The 12,516-nt window shown below is 41.0% G+C and overlaps 1 protein-coding gene across 2 annotated transcripts in view; it reads left to right on the forward strand.

Moving 5' to 3' along the window:
* Window positions 1-12,516, forward strand: part of elp4 (elongator acetyltransferase complex subunit 4) — a 117,047-nt gene that overhangs the window by 15,227 nt on the left and 89,304 nt on the right. For both annotated transcript variants that reach the window (XM_057839807.1, XM_057839818.1), the window contains 3 exons: window positions 493-627; window positions 2,222-2,358; window positions 9,044-9,128. In XM_057839807.1, coding sequence (XP_057695790.1) covers window positions 493-627; window positions 2,222-2,358; window positions 9,044-9,128 — 357 coding nt within the window. The remainder of the gene's footprint in view (window positions 1-492; window positions 628-2,221; window positions 2,359-9,043; window positions 9,129-12,516) is intronic.

Genomic DNA, 12,516 nt, shown 5'->3' on the forward strand with positions numbered 1-12,516 from the left:
ACCTTTAGCAGGGAAGGCTAGACTTCCCTCTTCCCAGCCACTTCAACCAGCTCCTCCGGCGGGATCCCAAGTCGTTCCCAGGCCAGCCGAGTGACATGGTCTCTCCAGCGTGTCCTGGGTCTTCCCCGGGGCCTCCCGCCGGTGGGACATGCCCGGAACACCTCTCCAGGGAGGCGTCCAGGAGTTATCCGAACCAGATTCACGAGCCACTTTAAATGGCTCCTCTCTATTAAACTAAACATTTTTGTAATTAAAAATGGCCTTTTTTAAAATTTATGAAACTTTGGGGATTTGAATTTCCTATTTATCAAAGGCAGTTGATCAATCAAAACTGATAAGGTTCCACACAGATATAACAAAAGTAAATTGTCTTTGATTTTGGTACAAAGTACAAAATTGTTGTGTAGTACTCGTGAAAATGACATGTAAAAACAGAAATATATACCGTATGTCAAGGTCCACGTTTCATGCATTTTATGTCAATGTGTGCAGGAACTTCCTGATCCCATTTTAGATGATGTTGCCATGCACAAACCAGTAGACCAGCCTAGACTGTCTTGTGAGCCTCAAGATAGTATAGATGCAATGAAGATTGCCTGGCGATATCAGAATCTACCAAAAGTGCAGGTAATCGTATGTTTAGTATATTTTATGGTTATTTGGTTGCGCTATGTGATTCTGCCTATTTTAATAAAACATTAAAACGTCTCTGATAATTATGTTAAGAGAAAGGACAATGCAGGCTTCAGTGTTTTTTGCAATTGTCGCCACCACTAAATCGATCAGCATTCTAAACTTCTTTGTGGAGTGAATGAGGCCCCAGCCTGTCTTTTCAGAGCTGGAGCAGATTACTCACACTTAGCTGGCAATAGGTAGGCTTTTCACTGGTCCCCAGCCCTCATATCCACACGCCTGCACCCCTGCTTAGCCTGGGAAACAAGGGTACTTTGCAGCCTGTGCATTGACATGTCTGCTCGCTCAACCCTACGACCCAGACCTGCGCCTCTGTCTTCTCCCAAATCCCTGCCTTTCCCCCTGCTAGGGTCGGCATCTCTACACTCTTTCTTCCGCTTTGAGTAGAGGTGACCCCCTCCTCCTATACTTCTCTGCACTCTCCCTTCTTTTGGTCTATAATCCATATCGCTATGTGGATTAACAGCACACAGTGTGTCCCTGGGGATCCTCTCCCTCTTTCTCTCCCTCTGGAAACTTCTTTATATTTGTGTCCTTTCGTCACCTCTCCCCCTTCCCCTGTAAAATCGTCTTTACAAACCGCTGGTAAGCCCCACCAGAGGATTTGCATCCCAAATTCACCCCCAGAGTCAACACTTACTTTCTCTTTACACACATCTCTCCCGGCATTGCCTACTGTGTCTCTCTCCCGATGAAGACATCAGATCAAAGGTGAGGCTGTCAGGGCGGGTAAGGAACGCTAAGCAGGTTGCCCAGCTCACAAAAAGAAGATGAGCCCCTCAGCCCCTCCTGCCCTGCTGACCTCCTCGTCCCGCTAGGAGAAGGACACACCGGGGGCCCTAATCCAGATTAAGAGTAGATTAAGGGTGCCGGTAACAATGGAATCCCTGGTTTTACTGAGAGAGAGGAGCTCAAACTCTCTCTTTCAGCTGCAGGAAAACATCCGCCTTCCCTGGTGTCCCTGACATGTTTTCTTTCATTGTGAGAAGTGGACATTTATGTGAAGAAATGATTAAGAACCTGTTCATAGTGGTTGTTTAACTTCTCTACATCGGGAATGTTGAGGAATGACCCATAAACAATGCAATTGCATTACCATAGTGTTATGGAGCACCCTCATTTAACATATTAGAAAAACAAATATGACGATTTTCCACCCTGAATTCTGTCTTTCACTTGACAAGCAATCTGTGTTTGAGGTTTGACACTTGGAACAATGATTTTGAATTTGTGTACATGTGTTAAAAGTGATTTTTAGGCTTTGTTATGCAGTGACTAATGTTAGAGAGATAATCATTTTTATTCATCACACATTATTTTTTAACATCTTTTTTTTTCTTACATATGGGCCACACTTATGAAACTGTACTTTATCATCCCCCTCACAAAATCAGCATAATTTCTCGAAATTATCTTGAACACTTTTTTTGTTATTAAAAGCATAAGCAAATCCAATCTTATAGTACAAAATAAGTTTAAAAACGTAGTTTATATACTATAACATGCATGTTACGTTCTTTACCCACAGAATGCTCTTGCATCCACGTCTCGTTTCGGACACTACTACGATGTTTCCAAAACGATGGAGCCAGAAATCCGCCAGGCAGCTAAGTGCCACCACTTCTACCTTCCAGAACATCCAAGCCATTCATCAGCCACGCACAGGTAAACCAACACGACATCACCCACAGAACACTAGCAAACCAATACGACACCATCCTGGGAACACATGTAAAATACGCACGGCATTGTCTACAAAAGGCATTTATCCAATAACGACATCAGCGAAGAGTACTTGTGACCAAGCATGGCATTTCTTGCACCGTGTGGGCAAATCAGGTTGGTCAGCAGACCAAAGTGATGAACCCTTCAACTCAGGAACTAACATTTTTTTTTATTCTATATATTTTTATTTTGAAGCTTTATTTGTGTACAGTGAAACTAGATTCTTGTAGAGGATATGTTCAAGAGTTGTCCACAATTGATACAAATCTGATATTGATATAGATGTGACTTTGTTTTTACAAAAACATTTAATAGATTTAGCACACTGAAAAAAAGTAAAGCATGATAAGTATGCTTACTAATTCAACAAGGATCATTGACTTTTTACCAGCTGATACAAATGAATAAAAATCTGGTTTAAGTAGCTTTTCCTCTGGCCTAAAAGGTTCGGCCTCTTGGAAAAGTGTATGCCTATTCAAATAAGGGTCGTGTTTGTTCAGCGACTATTTGATTTCGCCCGTGTTGAGTGTACTTTGAGTTCAGAGGTCATGCAGACTCTTTGCTCAGAGTGCTGCTGAGCACACAAGGCCACACGAAAAGGCGCACTCACTCACTGGGTAAATACAGCAATCTGGAGCTCAGAGGATGTGAAGGAGTCTTTACAGAGTCTCTCTTTATTTTAGCAAACACTGTTAAACACAGCACCAGTGCAAATACATTAAACATTGCGGTAACACATTTTTATCCATATACCAAAGTATATCATCTAGGTTCACAAACTGTAAATATTTAGCCTGGTATACCAGACTCGCTGCTGTTCCAGCTATAGAGTCTGGCGACCAATGAATGGATCAAATTTCCAGGACGGAGCAAGCCACAGCAAACAGACAGCGGAGTGGACCAATCAGCGACGGGCAGATGTGACGTGGGTAAAGCGACAACTCTCGCGCGGCGCGAGCGAAGAACGGAGAAGTTTATTTAACATGGCTAGCGCGAGATATACTGTTGTCAATGACTTGTGTCGATGTGTTTTTGATACTGTTGTCAATGACTTGTGTCGATGTGTTTTTGGTAATTTAAAGTGATTTTACCGTGGATTGGAACATATTCTCGGTTCTCCCGACCGGCATCCGTGTTGTTGTGGAGACTACTTCCGACCCGGAAGACTGACGTTGCTCGTTTAGAACACGTCACACAAATAAACAAATCTGATTGGACGGATGATTTCGTACTGGCTCGAGAGGCCGTGATGAAATTGTGTCCCAGACTGTTCTCACAGTGTTTGAAAAATACAGGGAGAAAAGTCTGGCCGTGCCAAGCAAGTAAATATTGCCCATACAAGCAGAAAGAAATAATAAATGGAGCTAGAACTGTCTAATAATGAACACACACGCATTTTTGATGTGCACACACATCTGACACAAAACACACATTATGGGATTTATAAACACATCTGACACGGAATGCACATTCTTCAGATGTGTGTGTGAATTGTTTTACGTGCATTTATAATATGCTTTTTAGTTGAAATCTGCACTAATGACTAGGGATGGGAATTCCAATTCCGAACCGGTTCCTAGTGTTTCGAGGCCTCAACATCACAATGAATAAGCCTTAACGATCCCTTTAACGATTCCTAAAGGCGCGTATTGCGTCGTCACGTGACGTGACGTCTTGTTGTCCAGACGCATCAAACTAGCATGGCGCCAAGAACAACTCGCTCCAAAGTTTGGCTACACTTCACCAGGAAAGTGAGTGAAAATAAAAGGTTACGATGGTTTAGCACAAGCATTGCAGCTGTAAACATAACAATGACAGCACGTTGGTTCAAACACTCGAAAGTGTGTCTTCACTTCACGAGAAAAAATTACAACAAAGTGACGTGTAGTCATTGCAAGGTGGAGATAAGGGAGGGAGGGAATACGACTGTACTGTCCTCACCGAGACGCAAAGGCTCAGTCATGGCTATACAGAAGCTAAACTCCCAAATGACAATGCAGAAGACGTTGGTATAATATGCTGACTTTATTCAGCCGTCGTTATGACACCATCACTTGAAGAGTGAAACTAAAAAGAAAAACGAAACAAATCAATTTCGTCCCCAATAACAAACAGGTTCGCATCAACGTAAATCAGCGGTGATTAGCTGCTAATACAAACGGTTAGCATGCGTTCGCTAGCATTAGCACATCGTCAAACCACTACACAACTGGATTTAAGTGTCCGATTGCTAGTGGAAACACACAACAACAACACAAAAGATGATACATACAGGCGTTGCCGCTGTAGATATTTTACAAACATGAACAAAGAACGTAGGCTCGTAGCAGTGTTTCCCTCTCTCACTAACTCGCTCACTCGCTTGGATTCTTTGTAGCTGCACTTCTTCTTCGCGTGTAAGCGCGCTCTTCTTCACGTGAGCGCGTTCTTCTTCGCGTGAGGAAGCGCAAGGGTGCCCCCACTTCAGCGTGAAAGCTCACTAAAAACCAGGGATCGCCAAACTACGGCCCGCGGGCCAGATACGGCCCATCTCCACATTTAGTCCGGCCCCCTGAACAATACCAGAGAGCAGTTTGATTTTTTTTCATTTTTTTAATTTATGTTTTCCCCCCAATAGTGTTATTTATTTTCCTGGCTTTTTTTCTGTGAAGAACCCAGAGAGTGTTATTTGGTTATTATATATTTAATTAATAGTGTTATTATATTATATTATATTATATTACATTATTATTTTTATTTTATTTACTTTTGTTCTGTGAAGAATCCAGAAAGGGTTATTTGATTGTGGCTTTCTGAAACACAATAAATTTTTACATTTAGGCACGCTTGCAATCGTCACACTTTTTCTGTTCATTCTGTCATCAGAGAAGGGAAAAGTTATGTGGCCCTCACAGGAAAAGGTTTGGGGACCCCTGATAAAAACTAAAAGGCATGCATTTCAATAAAATGGTAAATAATACACTTTGACACATATTACCAAAGGCAGAACAACGACCTATATGCCAATATATATCTTTTTTTTTTTTTAAATTTCTATTAGAAAAATGTTTCAGTAAAATATTACACATTCTTGTGTATTTGCCACTTATTTCCACAGTTAACATTGAGACCTTGGGCCTCTTTTGACCTCGTTGTGAGTTTGTAAGGTTGTGACTTCTGATTAAGCAAACTCGATGCCAATAAAAACGTTTGTTCTTCTTTTTCCCCAAATTAGAATCGATAAGAGAATCGTTAAGCAATATCGATAATGGAATTGGAATCGTAAAAATCCTATCAATTCCCATCCCTACTCATGACTGTGTCGATCCTTTTGAGTCTCATTTCATGCAATCGAGAAACACTCATTCATTTTTTCTAAACTGAGCCAATCTGCAGCCAATCGGATATCTCCCCTCCTTTACAGCCAGTCACACAGGGTGGGGTTTTGTGTAACGTCACTGCTACGTCACTGCTGTGCGCCCTCAACAGGAAAGATGTCGTCTTTGCTCTTCCTCTAGCCACAGCCTGTTCTAGTGTAGTCCATAGCATGGAGCTAGAAAAGACTGCCAGAGCAAGTTCTAGCTACATAGTACCAGGCTCGAACAGGCTGCCGCTGCCAGATGCCATTTCTCCTGTTCCGGGCGCACAGCAGTGACGTTACACAACACTCAAGCCCTTCTGATTGGCTTTAAAGGAGGGAGACATTCGATTCGCTGCAGACAGGCTCCGTTTAGAAAAAAATGCATGTGTGTTTGTCGGCTGTGTGAAATGAGACTCAAAAAGATCAATGCACTCGTGAGTCGTGAGTGCAGATTTCAACTAAAAAGCAAATACTAGTAGCCTGACACACCAGACTCCCCGCTGTTCCAGCTATAGAGTCTGGCGACCATTGAGCGGATCAAATTCCCAGGGCGGAGCAAGCCACAGCAAACAGACAGCGGAGTGGACCAATCAGCGATGGGCGGACGGAACGTTGATTAAGCGGCAAGAAACTAGCGCGAGCGGAGAATGGAGAATTTACTAAACATGGCTAGTGCGAGACAGACTCTTGTCAATGACTTGTGTCAATGTGTTTTTGATACTGTTGTCAATTACTTGTGTCGATGTGTTTTTGGTAATTTAAAGTGATTTCACCGCGGATTGGAACATAGTCTCGGCTCTCCGGTTTGCCATCTGTGTTGTTGTGGAGACGACTTTTGACGTGCAAGAGTGACGTTGCTCGTTAAGTAGACGTCACGCAAATATTGGAATCTGATTGGACGGAGGATTTCGTTCTAGCTCGAGAGGCCATTAAGGAGCTCGGTCCCAGACTATTCTCACAGTGTTTGAAAAATACAGGGAGAGCAGTCTGGCTCTGCCAGGCAAACATACTAGTATATGCGCTTAAGACAATTCACACACATTTTTATAATTGTGTATTTCGTGTTAGATGTGTTTATAAATCCCACAATGTACAGTGGGGAGAACAAGTATTTGATACACTGCCAATGGTTGGCAGTGTATCAAATACTTGTTCTCCCCACTGTATGTGTTTCGTGTGTGTGTGTGTGTGTGTGTGTGTGTGTGTGTGTGTGTGTGTGTGTGTGTGTGTGCATCAAAAAGTGTGTACTTCATGTTAGATGTGTCTTTTTCATTATGAGACTGTTCTACCTCCATAATAATGTGTTCTCTTTATTGCATTCATATGTTGTTGTCTTTGGGACATCCGTGGATTTGATTATCAAGATGTTGAAACAGCAGGAAACTACACCTGCACAGCACCATTGTACTCACTTCCCACTATGTCACTTCTGCACACACAAAGACATACGCATTGCACGCACACATGCCAGAGTAACTCTAGGCAGGCTACTCCCCCTTGCACGTGTCCTCAGCCCCATGTTGCTACCCTAGCTGTTAAATTGCTCCGTTTCACTTGAAGGCATAATTGGCATAAATTGCTCTCTAGGTGATACAGATCCTGTTGTTTAAGACTAAGCATCCCCCTCGTGTCCTCCCTTCTTCCCCTTCAAAGAAAGACGTGCGTTGAGGTGAAGAAGCTTCCACATGTATGATCCTAATTAGCTGACGTGCTAGCCCCTGTAGCTAAGCACCTAGACCTTATTGGTACCTGAATGAAGGGTGCTCAGTAGGGGCAGATGACATACAATGGCGTGCTACACAATGGCTGCCAAGCAGAGGCAACCTTTCACTCAAGTGCTTGTCAAACTGCCCCCCAGCCCCCTTCCTCAGAGAAGGAGCTTGGGCAGAGAGGCCTGTGAGGGTAGGTGTCTCTCTTTCACCAAAACCAGCTCTATCATTAGTCCCAGCGGGGTCAGGAGGCACCATTGTTGCACTGAATAAATGAAATGGAGTACATGGATATACTTGGCACAAGTGTAATCGACACAAGTGTGTATTACTGCTTTTAATGCGGGCCTATTGATGTGTGACCGATATATGTGTATCAGCTCTTCCCCAGCCTGCGGGTCAAATTGATAAGTGACACTGCAGCCCACTGTGACTCAGTGCATACTGGTCATTAAAATGGCAGGGCGTTCTTAAGTGGATGGTCCTGTGTAAAAAGATGGATTTAACATTCCAATCTCCTGCCCAAATGGTACAATGTGAACTCAGCCAACACTCCCACTGTGGTTCGTGCGCTTTGTCAGTGGTGCAGATGTTATCCTTGATTAAACATCAAAATGCTGTCCAATCTTAATATTAGAGATCAGCATAAGCACATCTCATATGTATGTCTTGTCTGTGTCTCGGCACAATCAAAACCTCGAGGGAGCTGACAGAGAACCAGCCATGTTGTAATTTAATCAAGCAAATAAATTAATTGGATCTCTTGATAGTGGCTCCAGAAAAGCACAGTCAGGAGGAGTATGCTGCAATCATGACTGATTAATCCACCACGCTGATAGGCTTGGCCCATTTTTAGCAAGAGGGTGTCAATCAATAAAAACTTTCCTATTCCCAGTTAAAGGAGAACTAAATGTAAGATTTCATATAACTTCTTTATTAGATGTTGTTCACTTAAATCTCTGGAACTAAGTATTTAGAAGAATATAGTTTAAAACATCATATTCGTTTCTACTCCCTTATACAGACTGCAATTTTTACATTTTTGTCACACCGACAATATTTTGAAGTCACAGCAATATGATTTTTTTTGGCCACTTTCTGCCTGTTTTATTTAAAAGAAAAAAAAACATACAACACGTCATCTCTGTCAGGTGGAACACTGGCTGACTCGACTCCAATGTTCTCACATCGTTCAACTTTGTATCCTACCTTATATATAAGGACCCTGTCTGTGACGTCTGTGCAAAATGCTCGTTTTTAACAGCTAACTGTTTGCAGGCCGGCCTTTCTCTTCTGGCTGCCATTAGCAGTCAGTGCCCATTAGGCTAGTGACAGCCCATGGACTATTTTTCAAGGGCATTTTAAAAGGCAAACTGAATCTACACACTTACCTTTGATGAATTCTACCTAGCACAAAGTATTTATCAGAGTGTTTTAACTAGCACTGTGAGCCTGGGGCATTTAAGAATAAAATAAAATAAAAGGTAGGAGTGGGTCTAGGGGGTGGGGTAAGCATTTTTTATTGTCTTTGTATTTGTCTCTAATTATGGCCACTTTCCCATCTATATTTTTACAGTTCTATGCTTGGATCCTACTCTGCTTTGCTGAAATCCATTGAAGAGGTCATACGCAGGGACGGTTTCAGTGTGGCCACAACCATGGTAAGGCCAGGGCTCCAGACTAACATTTTTCACTAGGAGCACTGTGTCCCTTAACTTAAAATTTTAGTGGCGCAAGCAGAAAATTCAGAGTCGTACAGTGTAACTCGACATGCAGTTTTCCTCTAATTTTCACTGTTTGACTGATAAAGAATTTCATAATAAATACATAAAACTAGCAGTTTATGAATCCTATATTTTATTCTCTATCAGTTTTGATATTAACTAGTATAGACAAGTTTCCTAAATGAAAATTGGGCAGTGCCATTTTTGACATTTTCTGTTACGGACTTCCGGTTTAGACAGAACAACATGAAATGCGGTTGACATAAGCAGTGTGTAGACAAAGTTAAAACTGCATAATCAAACCAGAGGAACCCACGGAATCTCCGAAAATGGATTCAGCACGTCGTAGATGAGGGTCTGGGACTTTCTGTGCTGTGCGTGAACTCCTGAAAGCGGCTATATATATATATATAGTTGAAAGTGGAATGTTTTGATCAGCGACCAGCTAGTAGCTACAAAGCACCAGCGTGGATTTACCTCACCATACACCTGAAATAAAAACCAGCAGCTGACAATAAGGATGTGCTTTCAACCTAAAGGATCCACTTCAAAGATTGTATGTTTGTTCTTATCAATTTATGTATCATTCGTGGACAAAATTCAAAGGATGTGCTTTAAGTCTAAAGGATCCACCTGAAAGATTTTACGTTTGTTCTTTTCACTTTGTGGATTGTTCATGGACAAAATTCTAACAATCTGTGCTGCCTGTGTTAGCATTGATACGTCAGCCACTTGAGTGACCAAAATGAGGCGAAATTACAGATAATTTCACAGTTGCAGAATGCAGAAGGAGTGACATGGATTTTGCTAGATACACAAGGAAATACTACAAGGTGTTTTTCATCCGGTTGGATTATAGTTATGGTATTATGAGCTCATCACACATGTATATATAAACACAAATAGTCATAATGTCATCATAGTTAAAATGTCATTCTTTTTTATTACAGATAATGATCGCAAAAAACGTTTGGAGACTATTGGTGCATGTGCAAAACGGGTCAATAAATCACCATTTATAAAATTATTAGAAACAGTATTAACGAAGGTGGAACATAATCAAGCTTTCCATCATCAAGGTAGAATGCATGTAGTCTCGATATACATCCATCAACATAAGTGTTGCTGTGAGGCACATCAAGTTGTCTTACCTTGCCTAACAGCAATTTCCACCTGTAAACAAACGAACAAAAAATGTGTAACACTTGCATTTAGGGTATAAAGCCTGTATATGACTTGCAGTTTCCATTTCTTTATCGTTGAAGCTAATGCAAAGCTAATGATGTCTCAGCTGTGACGCAACACACAGAACTGTATTCAAATTGAACATAATTGTACCTGTTATTGCTTTGTAGTGGTACTGTCTTGGTTCCACGTGTGTCTTCACGAACACAAAATTCCCATATTCATGTATTGGGACACATTCAACTTTGTTACAGTGCAGGTAGATCCTGGATGCCTCAGAGCTTTTTGGGTTTCTGATTGCGTTTCCATCCACTGCCATTAAATCAATAAAATACGAAAATATCTTAGTTGTGGTGACTCTTAGCCATTTCTTTATGTTGTCCTCCCATGTTGTGATGATGACAGATGGATGCAGCATTTCCAAATGACCTTTTTTGAGGGATTTTGATGAGTGATGCCAACAGCTCCATTGTTTTTTGTTAGAAAACATGGAAAACGGAAGTCGCAAGCAGAAATGCAGAAGTAAACTGCGGAAACTTGTCTATACTGCTTAGAAATTAGGTGAACATGGGAATTTTGTTCTATCTCTGTCGCTGTCACCTGGCACTACAACGAATCAGCAACGGATTTATTTATCGACAAATCACCAGCGAGGACACTGGCCAACCCGGAAATTGACATCCACATCCGACATGACATCCGAGCGTATTATTTTAGCAGTGTGTGACCAGAACATACATTTTGATACGTCCCGGCATGATTTCCGGAAGACGCATAAAAAAGCAGCCGTATGGGAAGTGGTTGGCGCTCAGAAAAGACCGGAAATTTTAATATTTCCTCCAAATTCATAGCTAATCATATACTTATATAGTCTACATTTTTCTGACATTAGCTCGTCATAGTTGTCTAATTTTCACACATTGGAGCATTTTGGCAGCAGTGCAGTACAGACCATGTCACATTTTCCATATTGTTGGTCTGCTGTGTCTGCAGTTGTCTTAAACATAGCATAACAGGTATTGTTTTGCTACATATTGTCACTCTTGAGCTATTTTCTAAGAGTCAGCTGTATACCAGCTTTGTTAGAATTGTCACATTGCAATAATTTGAAAGTTTAGGGCACTTGGGCAAGTGTTAACTTCTAGCCCTGATAGTTCCAAGCTGTTTTTTTGTGTATGGCGAAAACACTCAGATGACTTGAAGTTACGCTCTGAGACCTTCAATTTGGCCAACTTTCAAAATTGTTCGAAATGCATGTGTGATACATCATTGGAAAGCTTAAAATCTCAATTTTCTGGGGGAACAAAAATTTTGAACAGGAAGGCATTTAAAAAATAATAATAATAATTAAACAGCAGAACCCTAATTTGAGGCGAGAGCACACGAGAGCAGAAATAAAGACTCCACGATTTTAACGAGATATTATCGCGTACTTACCTTGTTTCGATCCAAAAACTCCATGTAGCATGTATCACCAAGTGTCAAGACACAGCTGTGAATGGCCACAGCCGGATTATGGTTTTTTGATTTTATGGGTGAAACATGGTGATATAACAAGGGTCGCGATGAAGAAATCACAGACAACAAGGAGTGGTTGAGATTTTCTTTTTCATATAGTTACCCTTTTAAACGTTATTTTTCTTTTTTTGGGGGGGGGTCCATTATTTATCATCTAACATATCGGGGAAAATGCGACGGTAACAAAAAAAAAAATGCAATTAAGCGATAGTTATGAGGTAGATATCTGTGACTTTTTTACAGGCGCCAAATTTTTCATTGTGACGTAATTCGTTTAAAAGTTTAAAATATGAGAGTGAATAATTTTTTAACCTTTAAATACCTGCAACATGAAGCAATTATCAGAGAATCCCAAAATTTGAAAAATAAGGTCCTAATGAAACCTTTTTTTTTTATTTGTAAAAAGAAAAGTCAAAATGAATATGTGTAATAAGCGCTTTGATATCTATAACCCTTTCTAAATTCTGTTTGTTCTTCTCATAAAGCCTGCAGATGCATGTGTTGACTTGCATCCATCATTTTTTTTCCCAAAAAGAATTGTCAAAATTCTGAATTAGTCTCAAAATCATGAAATTTTAGGTGTATCAAATGTGATACGTTTGGCAATAAAGGGTTAAAGTCT

This window comes from Corythoichthys intestinalis, chromosome 1, assembly GCF_030265065.1.
Source record: "Corythoichthys intestinalis isolate RoL2023-P3 chromosome 1, ASM3026506v1, whole genome shotgun sequence".
Classification (NCBI taxonomy): domain Eukaryota; kingdom Metazoa; phylum Chordata; class Actinopteri; order Syngnathiformes; family Syngnathidae; genus Corythoichthys; species Corythoichthys intestinalis.